Genomic DNA, 16,748 nt, shown 5'->3' on the forward strand with positions numbered 1-16,748 from the left:
ATAAACAGCAAATGGAACATGAACATAAACAAGCATACAGGAATAGAAAAATAAAGATAAAGTAGACAAAAAATAAAAATATTAAAGTAGACAAAAAAAGACAAGTAATACCAATCTAATTTAGGAACTGTGAAAAATTACTCCTATAAATGCTCTATTTTCTCTACCGTCCACAGTCTACCACTATTAATTTTGCGTTGCCCAGAGAGACTCGTACTTGAGCGACGCTCCCTGGCTTTACCAAACGGCAGCTGACTGGATGTTGGAGGTCTGAGAGGAGGAGTAGCTGTTGCAGTAACAACATCCTGGATATTGAAGACTGGCGGCGCACACGGCTACAGAAATAAGGAGGAACGAAGACATAAGGGAGGCGGTGGTGGCATTCGGGAATGTTTCAGTGCATGGAAGCAGGGGCATAAACGTGAGCCTGGCAACTTTCAGGCATTAATTGAGGATTTACGGTCTATGGCGCCGATTTATCCTGAGGCACCGACAAGGTGATGCAGCAGTTGCAGGACGGGATCAGTCCTCTACACGGCTGCCAGCTGAATGCCTTTACTGGAGGAAAAAGGCGCAGCACACGTACAGCGCAGGCCAGCTTGATATTTGATTAAAATAGGGCATTATGTAGAGAGGATCCCCCAGCGGTTGCGATACACCCGTGGTTTACTTTCAATATTGTATCGGCTCTCGATATCGCTCTCCGGTTCAGATACGCTGCCACGGCATCAAGCGGATCAGGCCTGTGCTGAAACACCGTCCGCGCGCTCCGCTATATTTACCGTTTGAAGCTCATGATGATGTGACTGGAACTTTGATCGTTAACACGCAGAAGGAAAGCTCTTAGAGCTTTAACACATTGTGTTCACTATCCGGTCGGTCAGTTTTCTTTGTGTTCTCCTAGGTTGGGTTACTATTTTGTCATATCAAACTGCTTTTTTCGCTATCGTAAACGTATTGCTAGTTTAATATAAATAACTGTTACGTTACGACTTTCGGGCGGCGAGGGCGGACTCGCCGTTTATCGTGACGATAACGACTTGACCCAACCCCTCCTCGACACCGAGAAGCGTTTGGATCAAAGCGAGGATCATGGATCAGAATGATAAAAAGACCCTCACGGTATGTGCTCACATTTAACCCATATAATAATAATAAAATGGTAATAAAAATCCCGGCTGATGTTAAAGATAAGACCTGCGTTTTGAGCACGGAACGCTTGATGTGGCGCTGTAATGAACCATAAGCACTTGTACAGGTGTCACATTGTCATGCTCAAAGTCTAATAGAGTACTGTACTGTCTATATGCCGAGTTTTATATATTTGGCGCATGTTCATTCCGATATTGTTGTTTTGATATAGCCTAATGCTGATCTCATTTGAATGGGTTCTCGTCTTTGCTTGTTTGACTCTAGTCTACCTGTGTTTGACATGAATGTGAAGCAGTGTCCAAACAAGATAATCTAATAAACAAAATTTAAAGTAGTTTTGGGCCATAATGTATGCTTGTGTCCTCGTGAAAAAGTGTGATCCAAAAGCCCATGTATGTAATTAATGGGTGGCGTAATAGTAGGGAAAAAGTATTTAATCCTTATAATTAAGCAATGTATCACGAGCTAGATTGTTACACAGTACTGCGGGTAATCACATTTACAGTATTGCTACCCATATTCATAATATAAAGCACATTGTACTACATACGGTCATAGAAAGTTTCAAACCAAGTGTTGTAGTCAGTATGCAAGGCTTGGTCAAAACGGTACACTAGTATTAGCATACCAATCTTACTATCTATTGCTACCTTCAAGTGCACATGGGAAACTCATACCTCCAAATCTGCCTTTTGTTATTATGACATCACTAATTCAAGGTGGAAACATAAAATGGCAGCTAAAACAAAACCAAAACAATTTGTGAATAAACCCAAATAGCAATCACTGACTTGGGTCTCACAGCTAAATGTGAAGCAGACAATGCAAGTTGAGTGATTTGACACCATTTGCTACAGACTTGCTTTCTGCTCACAGATCCCTGTGTATAGATTATATAATATTATTTATATTATATATCATTGTCGCTGCCATGTTTCAAATCGTCACTTCCCTTTCAATGTAACAACTAGTGTATCGTCTACAAAACTGTCCCACTTGTAAATGCAACTGGGTCATTCATATGCTCGTAACTCTTAATTACGATATTCCCGACTACACTTGAAGGGCACAAATATATTGCACAAATAATAGACCAAATTACTTCTAATCACTAGTGACTAGTCTAGAACAGAGGAATCAAATTAGATTCCTGGAGCTACCTGTTGTTTAATAAAATTTAGACTCATGTCCTTTCTGCTGCTTAACATAATTGCCATGGAAACTGAAGTTAATTTTTAATGGCAAGCTTCTGTTGAATGTGTTATGGCAGTCAGTATCTGAAAATGTGTTTGTTTTCAGAGCAAGTGGAATCAGTTGTGATCTACAGGACAACTCAATTTCTATGAAAAGAAGACATTCGGCAGTAAAGCTCCCTTTTACTGCAATGAGATAATAGTGTTGCTTACACAAAAACAACCTTGACACTTATTCCACCATATTCCAGTTCATCATCAAAATATGACCACGCCGGCTCTATTGCCGCTCTCGGGACGTAGGATACCTACCCTCTCGCCAGGTGCCTCCTCATTCCCCCATCACAGAGCCACCTTAAGGCTCTCCGAGAAGTTCATCCTCCTCCTCATCCTCAGTGCCTTCATCACCTTGTGCTTTGGAGCGTTTTTCTTCCTTCCGGACAATTCCAAACACAAGCGCTTTGACTTTGGCTTGGAGGACGTGTTGATACCGCACATCGAGTCGGAGAAGGAGGCGAGGCACAGCAGCAGACAGGTCATACATGGCGTGGGAGCTCACGACGAACATCGGCACAGGTGAGATCTCCTCAACATCGCCATGTGTTTTTGTGTATAGGTGGTATAACATCTTCACTGTGGCGCTTTATTCGGAAAACAAACTGAACAGTTTCTATGCAAATATATGCGCCAGCTAAAAAAGTCAATGAAAGATTATGAAGCAAAAAGGATTCTTTGAGACTTTTGCTTTCTTTTAATATTATTAAAGGGATAGTTCATCCAAAAATGAAAATTATACTATTAATTACACTGCCTCATGTCGTTCCAAATCCAAACCCAAACCCATAGGTCTTTCGTTCTTCTTTGGAACACAAATTAAGATATATTTAATGAAATCTGAGACCTTCTTGTTCTCTCCATGCGCAACTGACACATTAACGCTTTAAAAAGTTCATAAAGAGATTGTAAAGCTTTTCTTAATAATAATACAAATAAAATAAAAAGGGGTAGATGCTTAGCTGTCTATGGAGGGATGGAAAGATCCCATCAAAATATCTTCATTTATGTTCCGAAGAAGAACAAAAGTCTTACGGATTTGGAACGACATGAGGGTGAGTAATTAATGACAGAATTTTCATATTTGGCTGAACTAACCCTTTAATCTTACTATGCACTCTGTAATTGGAAAGCTCATACCACTATTTCATGGCAGGAGGAAAAAGATTTAAATGCACTATTCAGGCCAAGCACACATGTGTGAGCTGTGCAAACAGACTATTCACAGATTGTCTGTTCTGTCGTTAATGGCCCTGTGATCTCCGAAAGCTTTTTCATACCCCAATCCATAAGCAGCAAACAGTGATTTAGAGTCAGAGATCTTTGGGAATATTTTTTTTATTAGGGTTGAAATTCAAAAACTTTTCCAAGATCATTTCGGAAAAGCATATTTATTAACCGTAAGGCAAAGAACCCCAGTACTCCTACACAAAAACAGACACTCCCTTCACTGTTTTCTATGAAAATCGGATTCTGCAATTGATGTATTTATCGTCTCCTTTTCCCCCCTAGCAATACTTCCACAATTATAATAGGCTATTCTTTTCCGCTTGAGATTGTTGTAGCCACACAGTCAGTGGTTCGGCTCTCTGTTTCTTTCTTCAGCTGTGTGGACCACAATTCATTGAGAGTTTAAGTGAACTTCGGTGAAAGAAAGCGCTTTCTGCTTCTTTGTTGTTACAGGGGCATCGGTGTTGTTTCTGCTTTCACCATTGAGCTGCTGATTGTACTCTCTGTCTTAAGAACCAAGCCATGGCTTACTGATGCGCTTCTTGCTGGGTTTAAAATCTTGTCTAGGTTTATCCTGTCTGAGGTTTGCATGCAAGCCCCCCCCCCCCCCCCCCCACACAACAAAAAAAAGTATGTATCTTTGAAAATGAAGTTGCAATCTAATGTAGTTTGAAAGTCACATGACTTTCCCTGTTCAATATAAGATGAGTTATCAAAGCTTATTTTCTGTGCATCCCGTGCTTTAATATCATAGCAGTTTTCCCCCCACACTTTGTCCAATATGATCCTCAGTGATAGAAACATTTGAATTAAATGCAGCTTGTGTGTTTTTTTGTTTTTTTTGTGGTCACTTAAGCTTTCATTTATGTAAATGTGTGGCACATTTCATGTGGCAAATGCTGACTCTGTTTCAGCGAAGCATTAGTGTGACTGAGGACCGTCTAGAAATTTTACCGTCTGGATTGAACAGAGCCTCTTAAGTACACTAGAAAATAAACCCGCTGAGCTGATGAAATGTTAACGTTAATGCATATTTCTACTTTTTTGGCACTGTCGTCCCGAAGGTAGAGTTGAAGTGCAGTCAGACGTACTGCATGTGTATTTGCATGTGAGACCTGGTATTAAGATGCATTTTGGTCGATCTGATCACAACGCTAAATACATGTTAAATAGGGTCTAAAACGCTTTAAGCTTCTCCACTTTCGACCACTTCCAGAAGTGAAGACCCAAGTGTGGTTTATAGACAAAAAACAAACCAAGCAACAATGTTCTGTCAACATTGATTTCCAACACGTACTCATTGTCACTCACTGCTCCTCTTCATATGTTTTTCGTCATCTCCTTTCCTGTTCATGTGTAAATTGTGCGAATTTATTTCAGTCCATTAGATCATAGATACATTTACCCACCCAAAGATTTTTCCCTCAAAGGAATCAGGACAGAAGTGGACAAAAGAGATGGATCAAAACGGGTGTAAATTTGATTGTCTCCCTCGACTACTTGTGACCAAAACGCATCTTAATACTAGTAGGATTGTAGGGGTATGACGGTATATCACGTCCAATCGTGAACATTTGCTTCTCTTCGGTATTGGAAAAAAATTAAACCAGATTGAGAATCTCAACTGTAGATATGCAACTTCTTTGCATTAGACTCAGCTTGCTCCATCCACACACATACAGCGGAGAACATGTCAGAGACAGAGGCTGTTATCTCTAATCTGCATCCCCCACCAAAAAAGATGTTAAAATTTGCTGTATGGGATTACTTTGGATAACAAAAAAAAACAAACGTGTGGTTGTCCTCAAGAATAGATATCCAATTTGCAATAAATATGGATGCAAAATGGCTGCAAAAGGAGAAAATGCAAGGCAAAAATGCAAGGTAAAAATGACATGATTGTAACAGCGCGCCAGTGTTAATTTCGTTGACGAAAATAACGACGAAAATTATTCGTCAACGACATTTTTTCACAGACGAAAACGAGACGATAACTAAATAAAACCTAGTTTTGAATGACAAAGACTATGACGAAAATCTATTGACATTTTCGTCAACGAATAAAAACTAGACGAAAATGTTAGATAGTGACGATTTGGGAAGCGATCCGTCAGAACTCATGTCCTGCGTGTGTGGTAGATGCGCACATTTGTAGGCTACTGTAACGTGATCTACCCCGCGGTCATAAAACGTTAAAAAATGTGAACGTCTGGGAGAATGAGTAGAGCAGACATATAGATCTCTGAATAAGAGTGGCGATGCAAAAAAGAGCTCTATTCGGTGCGGTTTTCTTTGCGCACACACCTAACCCGAAGCGTGCAGTCATGCACAATACACCTACAGCGCGCGAGTAGGCTACTGAATTGAGCTCTCTTTCGTGTCTGAATGGAGAAATACACAACAGTATGTCTAAATGTCCTTTTTGGAGAGTATTCATGTAAACTATGCTGGTTATGTCTTAAACTGTGAGTGTGTCGGATGTGCATCAGTGCAATTGTATCCGAATGTCATTGTACATGATCCGACGTCTTAAAGTGACAGTGGCAATAAACCTAATGCGGTCCGTGTCCTTAATTTTGATCAAGCAACAAAAGAAAAAGAGAAAAGCATTCACTGTTTGTTAATAGCTTTAATAAGGATTAATTATATTTAATTCATACAAATAAATATGTCTGCTTGAAAGAATAAAGAATGATGTGTAAGTAGTTATAAGGAATGAATATATCATTCATTGTAAAGAAGACTGTGTTGTACTTTAGGAAAAGTGGTTTTATTTCATTTTAAGATATTTTTTAAGTAACAGCAGTTAAATCTGTATCTGTATTGCATGTTCAAACTTAAAAATCATTCATATTAATAGGTTAATAGATGTTTTCTCCGGGAGTAAATGGGTTTGGAAATTTTAGAGAAATTCTAAATTAATGCATTACAATTGAACTAAACCCATTATATTTTAGTCGACTAAATCTACTGTAGATTTAGTCGACTAAAATGTTATTGTATTTCGTCGACTAAAACTAGACTAAAACTAAAACAATTCAGATGACTAAAATATGACTAAAACTAAATGGCATTTTAGTCAAAAGACTAAGACTAAAACTAAATCAAAATTTGCTGACAAAATTAACACTGCAGCGCGCGCGCCTCCGCATCCCCTAGACACCATTTACCACACACAATAGGCTTTTTTTCTCTGATTTTGGAAACTCGATCGACTTAAAATGCTTCCAAGATCGACGGGTTGGTGATTCCTGTAACTGTTTTACGGTCAATGACAAGAGTAGCCTACTAATCAGCTGTCTCACGAACGTAACCAGCACATTTATCCCCACATAGCAAAGCCATAACACAGCGAGGGAGAAGAATTAAGTTACATGAAACAATCCAACTACATATTTTACACCACTGACAAGGGAAAAGTCACTACTCACGGTGTTTATGACTAGCTTCTTCTAGCTTTCTGCGGCTTCTCTTTCAAGGTAGTGAGGAAACGCGCTCTGTAACGCTGTTTGTTCGCTGTCGGCTACGGTAGAAACATGACGTCACAATATGTCGACCTTCATAGAAGGGGATTCCAGCGCCTATGTAGATATAAACGTCTCACTCTAAGGTAATAAAAACATTACGGTTTATTAAGTAAGTTCTTTATACACCACTGAACACATAGTATTGGATGTCATATTGCATTTCTGTTAATAGATACTCAAAATGTTTACACACTGCACCTTTAAGGCCATCCTTAAAAATATTTTGGTTTGCAGTAACAGAAAAAAAAAAAAAAAAAGGGTCGGTAGGTAGGTCTATATTTTGTTTTTCGAGATTTAATGGGAAAAAAAATTTAAATTTTTTTTCCCCACAGACAACTAACAGGCATTGGGACTAACGCAAAGAGGGCGCTTGAGACGCGCCCAAGTCAGCAATATTTCTAATGATTTATTGGCATGAAGTTTTGTGCACAATGACAAACAGGAGTGCAACATTCAGGGATTGAAATTAACACCCTCCAAACCGCCAAATAAGGGTAAAAATGAACTTTGGAACCAAATCTGCGCGGATTTAGCACAAATACGCAACTCGTGAGTCTTCATATTAAATACAGCGTATTGCGCAGAATCTGCGCATTTCTGGCTTACTTGAACACACACGTCACTAAGGAACAAATAACAGCGAGCATGTTCACTTGCATTGAAGTAAAGGCGAATATTAAAAAGCATTGGGTTAACAGAAAAGACATTGTTATTTTCCAACATCCTACATGTTCTGTGTACTGGATTGATCTGTCCACCTAAAACACATTTTTGGTTTAAAAAAAAGGCCGTAGATGGTGGCTCACTTTGAAATTTCAATTTAAAAGAAACCACTTTGATTTTAGGGTCAAATTGTAGGACGTCCTCAATAGTTTGAGTTTCCTCCACCAACATTTTAGTGGTTTCCTTCAGGTCAGTCGACACGATCACCGTTAGACAGGTGAGAAGGGGGGGAAAAGATCTGGGCACAGTTTTTCCAGAACTTTGTGCCAAGTTAAAGCGGTGTCGAGATGTTTTAATGCATTTTTTAGAATGCATTTATTATGGTGCCCAAACCCATATGACTTTGAACGGTGAGCGCGAACATTTTATTTACTGCATCATTAATAGGGATGGATATCGTTAAGGTTTTAATGGTATTACTACTCTTACCGATACTGCTTATCGATACGGTACTTGAACGGTATTTTTATCGGTTCTTTTTGGTGTTTTTTTTTTTTTTTTACATTCGGGTAATAATTAACATTTGCTTTATATTTTGAAATGTAAAATATCTATAAATAAATAAAAAATAAATAAAAATAAAATAAAAATAAAAATCAATGCTTTAACAAAACGAATAAAATATCTAGGCTATTTGTTATGCAGCAGTGTGCAGGCTTTTTTGTTTTATATACATGAGATAGGATACGATAAGAAAAACAAGTACAAACACATGTTCAAAAAAAGAATACAATTAAACAAAGATACAAATTATATACACAGTGCTTTAATTTCAGGAAGGTCTAAAATTACTTTTCAGGTAGGCCTAAGTGTTTCTGTTTGAAATATAAATTTAATTTAGTAATCAAATGTAAAATAACACTGCATAGTTTATCATAGATAGATTAATGCTTATTAAAGTTTAAGTTATTCATTCAAGAGCTGTGGGTGATTTTCTCTGCCTTTTGTTGTTTGATTCGCATTAACGGCTCAATCGTCAGCAGGTTTATTAGACGCTGCCCCTTTAAGACCGAGTGCAGATCTAATAGGTGAATGATGCACCATCAGTTTCTCCCAACTATTTACGTCCATTTAAGACATAAACTGTGTTTCAGTGAATCTCAGAGCTGGTCATTTTTATATTTTATGAATATTTGATAGTTTAGTATACTTTTCTTGTCCCGTTGCAGTCCATTTCGGAGCGCGCGTCGCCTTGTGAACAGCAGATTTGTGTGCTTTTAATAGCTCTTTTAATGATTAAACGCGTACGCAATTTAGCAAAAGTAGAGTCTGCATTTTACAACAATCACCGATCGTGCTGATTCTGACGGTACGTTTGGGTTTTAGGAAGAAATGACAGCGCATCGCTGTGAAGGGAAGGAAGGTGCGCTATAGACAGAATGAGTTATAATGGTTTGTAATCTCAAATATCTTTTTTTCTAATCTTTGAAAGCCGAAATCTAAAATAAAATTAGAATAATATCCCAGATCTAAAGTGTAACCACGTTTGAATGTTTATTTCTGTCCTCATTGTCACTCATTACGCAGGGCTGTCATGTGTGAGCGCTGTGGCTCCGCGTGAGAGATCGCTCTCTCTCTCTTCTGGACTGCGAATAGCAAAATTGCATCACAGACAAATGGTTTAATAGGCTAGTTGCACGTGGCCGCCATGTTGGATTTACGATCAGCGAGTGTGCGGTTGGACACTTCCGGTCTCGCTTTACGCCGGTTCAGGGAGCCGGAGAAAGCCCAAAATGAATCAATTATATCACTTAAAATACCTTATATTACTATCACACGAGCAAATGGCAACTAAATGCAGGATGCATAGTCCGATTAATGAATGAAATACAACTGTTCACGAACAGAAGATTGTCTTGGACTCATGCTGCACGCAATGAGAATTATGCCTACTGTCAATATAGATTTACAACTACGATTAGAGTTGTTTGCATAAAATACCGCGTGAACATTCACACGTTTGCCCTGTGATAGACTACAATTTCTCTCCATAAATACTATTTTCTCAATTCTGCTCATAAATTTTCACTTACATCAATTGCTCGCTCAATATTATCATCACATATTTTACATACATGCTTTCTTTGCATCAATTATCTTTATAGATAAAAACAACGGTAAAAAACACATCTTAATAATTGTGATTCATTTACATTTTTAACTGTAGTTAACACAATTTAATATAACAATTTTACACGTAGCAAAATACTGTATTATAAACACCAGACAGATAATGATTAATGAAACAGATGCTCTTTATCTCACTTGCACAAAATAAATGCAGTAATAGCATAGAAACACATTATGTGAAATACACTGTAAATGATATGCATTTAAATTACATACTAAAACACAAACCGTTAGCAATAATAATGATACCAAATAAAGTAATGCCAACTACAGATCCGGGTGTTTTGGGTCGGGTTGATTAACGTAAGTCATCCGGATCTTCTGCCCGTACCGCAGCGGCAACAGGGAATGCATGAAAGCTTACTTTGTTGTAACGTGACGAAACGTAACGACACACAACAATGAAGTGCTGAGGCTGTCACCCTCAGAAAGGCAAGTCGCCTCTCTTGAATCCTAAAAATTGCGTGCAGAGTCCAAGACAATCTTCTGCTCGTGAACAGTTGTATTTCATTCATTAATCTGACTATGCATCCGTGCATTTAATTGCCATTTGCTCGTGTAATAGTAATATCTTAGTAGTATTTTAAGTGATATAATTGAATCATTTTGGGCTTTCTCATGCTCCCTGCACCGGCGTAAAGCGAGACCGGAAGTGTCCAACCGTACACTCGCTGATCGTAAATCCAAAATGGCGGCCACTCGCAACTAGCCTATATTATCATATATAGAAATGGCTGAAATTCAGCCCCGGGGCCCTTTTAATACCGAGTTTCGCTACTCATCCCTAATCATTACCAAGCGCGAACAGTGAATGAAACGAAGCGAATGTACAAGCCATAGTGTGACATGCCTAGACCAATGGTGTAAACAATCATAGATGACGATGACGGCGCACGGGTTTTTATTTAAAAGAAAGAACGTAGCCTGCGTTTGTATGTAGGCATAAGCAACTTTCACAATACTAACTAAAATATAATTAATATTATTTTATTTAATTTGTATTAGTTGTTCGAAAAAAAATCGGTCGGTCTTAACGCAAGTTACAACCGGCAAGTCGGTCGGACTAAAAGGGAAAAAAAACTAATTGGGTCGGTCGGGTTACGGCAAACAAGAATATTTTTAAGGATGGCCTAATGATGAAATAATTTGTTAATCTAATCCACAATCAATTATTACATTTAATTTATTCGACATTTTGATTGAAATTTGAATAAACAAAACAAATGGTTTTAATTCTTTATAATAAAGCATTTGTTCACCCCCCCCCCCCCCCCAAAGTGTAATTTTAACTGATGATAAAAATAATTGATTGTTTAATATGGTATTCTGTGAAGCCGTGCTATTTTCTGAGACCGTTACCATACCATGAAAATCTCATACCGTTACAACCCTAAATACCAGGCGTATACGGAGAGAATGCAGTGGATAGTATTGTTTTAGGAGCCATTCTGATGCTAATAGCACAAACAATGCAGAATGATGTGTATTTGTATTGTTATTATTGTGATGATTATTAGTAGTAGTTTATTGTTAATAATTGTATTAATATTATAGTTAATAATATAATTGTTCTTTTATAATAAAATTTGAGATTAATAAAACTAATTTGATTTCTAAACATGCTAAACATCGTTTTATCTGTCTATTCCTAGCATTACCTCAAACTGTAGTCTAATAGGCTAGACTTGGGATCCTGTCTGCCGCGACATGTGACCACATGATCAACCACGTTTTCCAGTGTTCATGGTGACCATGTGATCCGTCTTCAGCTGTCACGGCTGTGCTGTTTAATGTGATAATGAGTAATGACATCTCAGAATGAAAGTATATATTTAGCTTGGTGTCTTCTCTGCATTATTGACTTAGTTGCATTTATTTATCATGTTTAGTAAGTGCTCAGATGGCACAGTCATATTCCATGCTCCATTTTCCCCATCAGACAAGCGTGATGGTAAATGGGCATTCATGCTTGCTTGCATACAGGCTTGTTCACGTTCTCTGTGCTGTTATCATCATGACCCTCTTCCATTTAGCTTGACTTTCACAGACACAATACAACAGCTGTTTGACACTACAGTCGTGAGGTGTTGTCTTATGCCGGGCGTACACCAAAGGATTTTCACAGTCCCAGACTAAAGACCGGCAGTCTTTAGGAATCTTACTTGAGTCCCAGCGCGCTCCCGTCGTCTCGATCGTTAAATGTGAGGTGATAATCTGCAGTCGGCGACCAGATTTATGCCATTCTTTCTCTAGTCTTTCATTTCAAACATGTTTGATATTATCGCAAGTCTTTAGTCTGAGACTAAAAACTGTGAACCCAAGTCTTTAGATGTGAGCTGATAATCTTATAAAGTCTTTTCTAAATCTTTTCAAAGTCTTTAGGTGTACAGAAAGCATTAGATATCCAAATAATTAGCATTAGCAATTAGGACTATTGCCATTTTATCAGTAAAATCAATGTTAAAAGTAGATAAGTGTGAAGTTGACCATCAGCAAAATGCACCTCATTTGTTTAATTGGTCATTATTACTAAAAATATTAATTGGTTGGGTAGTCTTATCAAATTAAGATGATTAACTTTTCATCCAACCTAGACATTTTAAGGATTAAGAGTTGTTCATTGTCGCTCGCTAAAGCTGCACAATTTGGTGCATTTCTTCCCCCGATAAAAATTCTGATTTAAAATGCATTTCCTGATTTATTTCGCTCCATGTTTGGTGTACTTTTGTATTGCTGAAAAAAAGAATATAATGATAATATAAAAAATTGGTATTTTACTGTACAACTGTAAAATCTCAGAACTAATATTCATGGCTGTCTCAGTTTCTTTGATTTCAAACTATAGACTATATTAGCTTTTGTTTTAGTGGAATTTTTTTAGGGAGCCCTTAAAACCTTTCTTTTGTTGACAACACCTGGTTTATAAACATTTCTCTTTACAAGTTTGGGAAGATGTTTGGCTCATGTTGCAATCCCAAATGCACATTATAATCCTCGTGCCTAACAACGACCCTTAGGTATTCTAAAATCACTGTAAACAATGTTTTCTTGGGGATTATTGCTTTATTATAACTAAGCGACCTAAACTCAGATTGGATTCATGGATGTTTATGTGGAGAAGCATTCTCTGCGACGTGTTCTGTTTGTGTACTATCTCACATTAAGTTGGTTACCGCATCATTCCAGAAGCTTTACGTAAATGTTCCATCTGTATTTGCCTAAATTCCAAAAAAAGTCGAGTCACGGTTATACATGAGGGATGAATCCTGCTTATTGAACCTGGTGCCCATCTGCTTTCGCTCATGACCCAAAGAGCTCATCCTGGCCATGAGCTCTGAAGCCAAACACAAGCTCTCTGACTGATCCGCCTCTTACCTTGGGGGACTGAGATCTGAGCCAGCCCGTGTCTTGTTATGCCTGTCTGTGTGCCATGTTTGAGCAGTATCCTCTATTCCCCTTGTTTATCTGTGCGTGCTCATTGTTGGTTTTCACCAGTCCTGCAGTTGCGATTACCAGACTGGCATTTTTTGTTGTTGTTTTTTTACATTGAATTGATCTTTGCTATCTTTAATGCTGATTGCACAGGGTTAGAAAACCACAATTTTAACATCTGTGATTTAATTTGCTGGTTAGGGAGACAGAATCTCCCCCCCCCCAAAAAAAGTAGTAAAAAAAACACGAATCTAGGTGGGAAAATGGATTTCATGGAGTAGGCTACTAAAAAGATAGCTGCTCTTTTTGATAGCTGCTTTTCAAACAAGTTTACATGTTTACATTCATTTTGAAGCTCTAACAAATATGTGGAAATCATTTCCTTCCCCGTTAATTGTAGGTAAATGAACATCGAGATAAAATATCTTATGATATGGGGAAAAAAATATATTTTTGGCCATATCACCCAGCCAATACGGCGGGTATTGTTTGGATGAGGGTGTTGCCACATGTCCTGTAGATGTTTGCTTGATGAAACCGATTGGAAAAAAAATGGTATATGGTTAAGTTTGAAAAAGATTTTTGTTTCATTCTCTTATGCTCACCAAGGCTGAATTGATTTGATTAAAATATGGTACGAAAAAAAAAACTCAAAAAAAAACTTGTAATCTTTGAAATTGTAATAATATTTTACAATAACTGTCTTCTGTTATAAAATATTTGAAACTGTAATTTATTACTGTAATGACAAAGCTGAATTTTCAGCGCCATTATTTTCAGTCTTCAGTTTCACATGATCTTTCAGAAATCATTCTAATATGCTGATTTGTAACAATATATTATATTTTTTAACAATATATTAATTTATGTTTATAAATATCCCTCCTTTTGCTGCAGGAGCCATTTTCTTTTTTGTCTCTTTTTTCATCAGATGTGATGCCAGCAGGCAGTGCATGAACCACCAACTGTTATTTTAACCAGAAAGCTGGCAAAAAAGTCTAAATCCACAATGAAGCTGTGCATAAGGCAGATTTATGCACAATGTGAAATTAGTTTTAGCTACGGTATCCAACAAAGGTCAAAATAAATGAGAACTATTGTGAAAATATCCACAATATACAGTTAATCCATAGTTAAGTAATCCTATCTGGATGGGATGATAGACAGATTTCTCATAGGACTCATTGGCAGATTGAGTTAGCCAAACAACTCTAATATTTACAGAGATTTGTGCAAGAAAAACAGACATACTTGATTCAGAAGGGATTTAAATCACAAATAAGACTTCAAAAGGCAAGGTTCCCTCCTCAGGGAAAGCCAAACTAAACTTTGCTGGTCTGTAGGTATTTTCTCCAGGAAGACGGTTCTGAATCTGTCATGGTTTGATTTGGTCTCTCAAGGAATCCCCATGATCAGTGTAGAAAAGCGTGAACTTGGCCTGCCGAGTTGTTAGAGAACGTGAGCCACGTTCACTAATTTTCCGAGTAAGTGTGTCACTGTGGTGGGCTGATGTAACAGATGCCCTGTGACTCGCGCTAATTGAGTTAGCGCTTACACCTGCCAACATGATATGGAGCTTAAGGCTCCTCTGAAAGCGAGAAAGTGCTCGGCTTGAGCTAAACCAGACCCTTTCTCCTAAACCTGGCAGTTTATTTTTCAATTTTAGTCCTGATACTGTTTAAATTGGATGAGCTACGTTTGATGGCATGTTGGAGATTCAATCTGAGTGAAAAATGTACCTGCTCCTGCCAAAGCTTTAGCAAGAGGCAGATTCATTTGAAGTGTCTGAGCTCAGGCACTTTATTAGAGGCTTGTTTCTATTAGAGCAGAGAAACAGACAGATGAAGATGTGCTCCTCAAAAAAAGTGATAATGACGTTATTATTGCAGAAAACATCATTTAGTTTCATTGTAGTTAGTGGTGATAGAAAAATGCTAAGAAAGGGGCCAGCTGTTGTGACCAAGCGAAAATCTTGGTGGTTAAAATAAAGTTCACCGTTAGTAGTGATAATGGAAATACAAAGTGAAGGCCACGATATACTCATGCCAAACTCCTTTTTCGTTCTTCACATAGCGGGAAAACAAAGTTCGAAATGTGTGACCAGCGATATAGGCCTACTGTTAGCGAACATCTGATGAACATGTAAATGTCGTAAGCGCTTTCCTCTCTCAATAACAAAATAAACACAACAAAATTGAGAAAACCGCAAGCATTTTTTAACAAAGTATAGCCTTGTAACGAGCTTTGCAATTCAGCACTCTATTTAAGTCACATCACGTATATTTCTATAGCACTTTATACAAGAGATGACTTAAAATCAAGCAGCTTTACCATATTAAACATAAAAAAAAACTGTCAGTGTCTCATTTCATCAGAAGTACAACTTCATTTTCTACTGTAATACAGCTCTCCAGTGTTTTCATGTTTTCACTCACGGACGTCTGACCTCTACGGACTGAACAGGAGAAATGAAGCGGAAAATATTTCCATGTGAAAGAAGGCAGAGCCTCCGCACACACCGACCTATTACGTAATCGCCACGGACCAGTGGTAGTAGCTGTTTCGAACTCCCAAAATAAACCTGATTTTGTTCGAAATTACATCACATAAGTTCGTTCTTCGATTTCGCTTGAAGTAAATTGGGGCCTTTAGGATCAATAGGAACAGAATCAACTACAACATATTTAGTGTAAGACTACTTGCCCTACGAGATTATTGGTGCATTGTCACTACATCTGACATTTGTTAATTTTATAACATTTGTAAATGTGTTTAATGTGTTGTATTAGTTTTTCTGCGATGTATTAAATCTATAAAACTACTGAACTATACTCCCTACATACATCTATGACATCTATGCTAAGATGAACATTTCAAATACCAGTATGCTACTTTTTCGTATGACCTCACGGTTGCACATTTAATTAATTGAGTGGCATTGATTTATCATCTCAAAAGTAAAAAACGTAGAATCTTTAATCCAATTTTTTTGTACAAATGTCTACATTTTTGTCTGATAAACATGATAAAAATGAGTCAAGATGGCAACATTACAAATCATGGTTGATATCGCTCCTGGTTTGTTTTTCATGATTGAAGTGATTAAAATGACAGAGTCCATTGCACACAACTGTTCATCCTCATGAGGCAGCTTTACATCACATGGGACAGGAATGGAAGTCAGATAAGAGATTTGCTTTTAAAAAGAGACATGAAAAATGTAGGAAGGAATAGGCTCTGCTTCGCTCAGGTGCTGTCCACTTAAAGGCTGTAGTCAGACCTGTATGCATCATTTGATACCAGGAGG

At 37.7% G+C, this 16,748-nt stretch overlaps 1 protein-coding gene across 1 annotated transcript in view; it reads left to right on the top strand.

Moving 5' to 3' along the window:
* Positions 1–272: 272 nt before the first annotated feature.
* Positions 273–16,748, top strand: part of man1a2 (mannosidase, alpha, class 1A, member 2) — a 90,115-nt gene continuing 73,639 nt past the window's right edge. The window contains exons 1-2 of the mRNA XM_077216576.1: positions 273–1,122; positions 2,452–2,921. Coding sequence (XP_077072691.1) covers positions 2,611–2,921 — 311 coding nt within the window. The 5' untranslated portion in view covers positions 273–1,122; positions 2,452–2,610. The remainder of the gene's footprint in view (positions 1,123–2,451; positions 2,922–16,748) is intronic.

This window comes from Siphateles boraxobius, unplaced genomic scaffold (assembly GCF_051911475.1).
Source record: "Siphateles boraxobius isolate OS27281-9 unplaced genomic scaffold, OSU_SipBor_1 7, whole genome shotgun sequence".
Taxonomy (NCBI): Eukaryota; Metazoa; Chordata; class Actinopteri; order Cypriniformes; family Leuciscidae; genus Siphateles; species Siphateles boraxobius.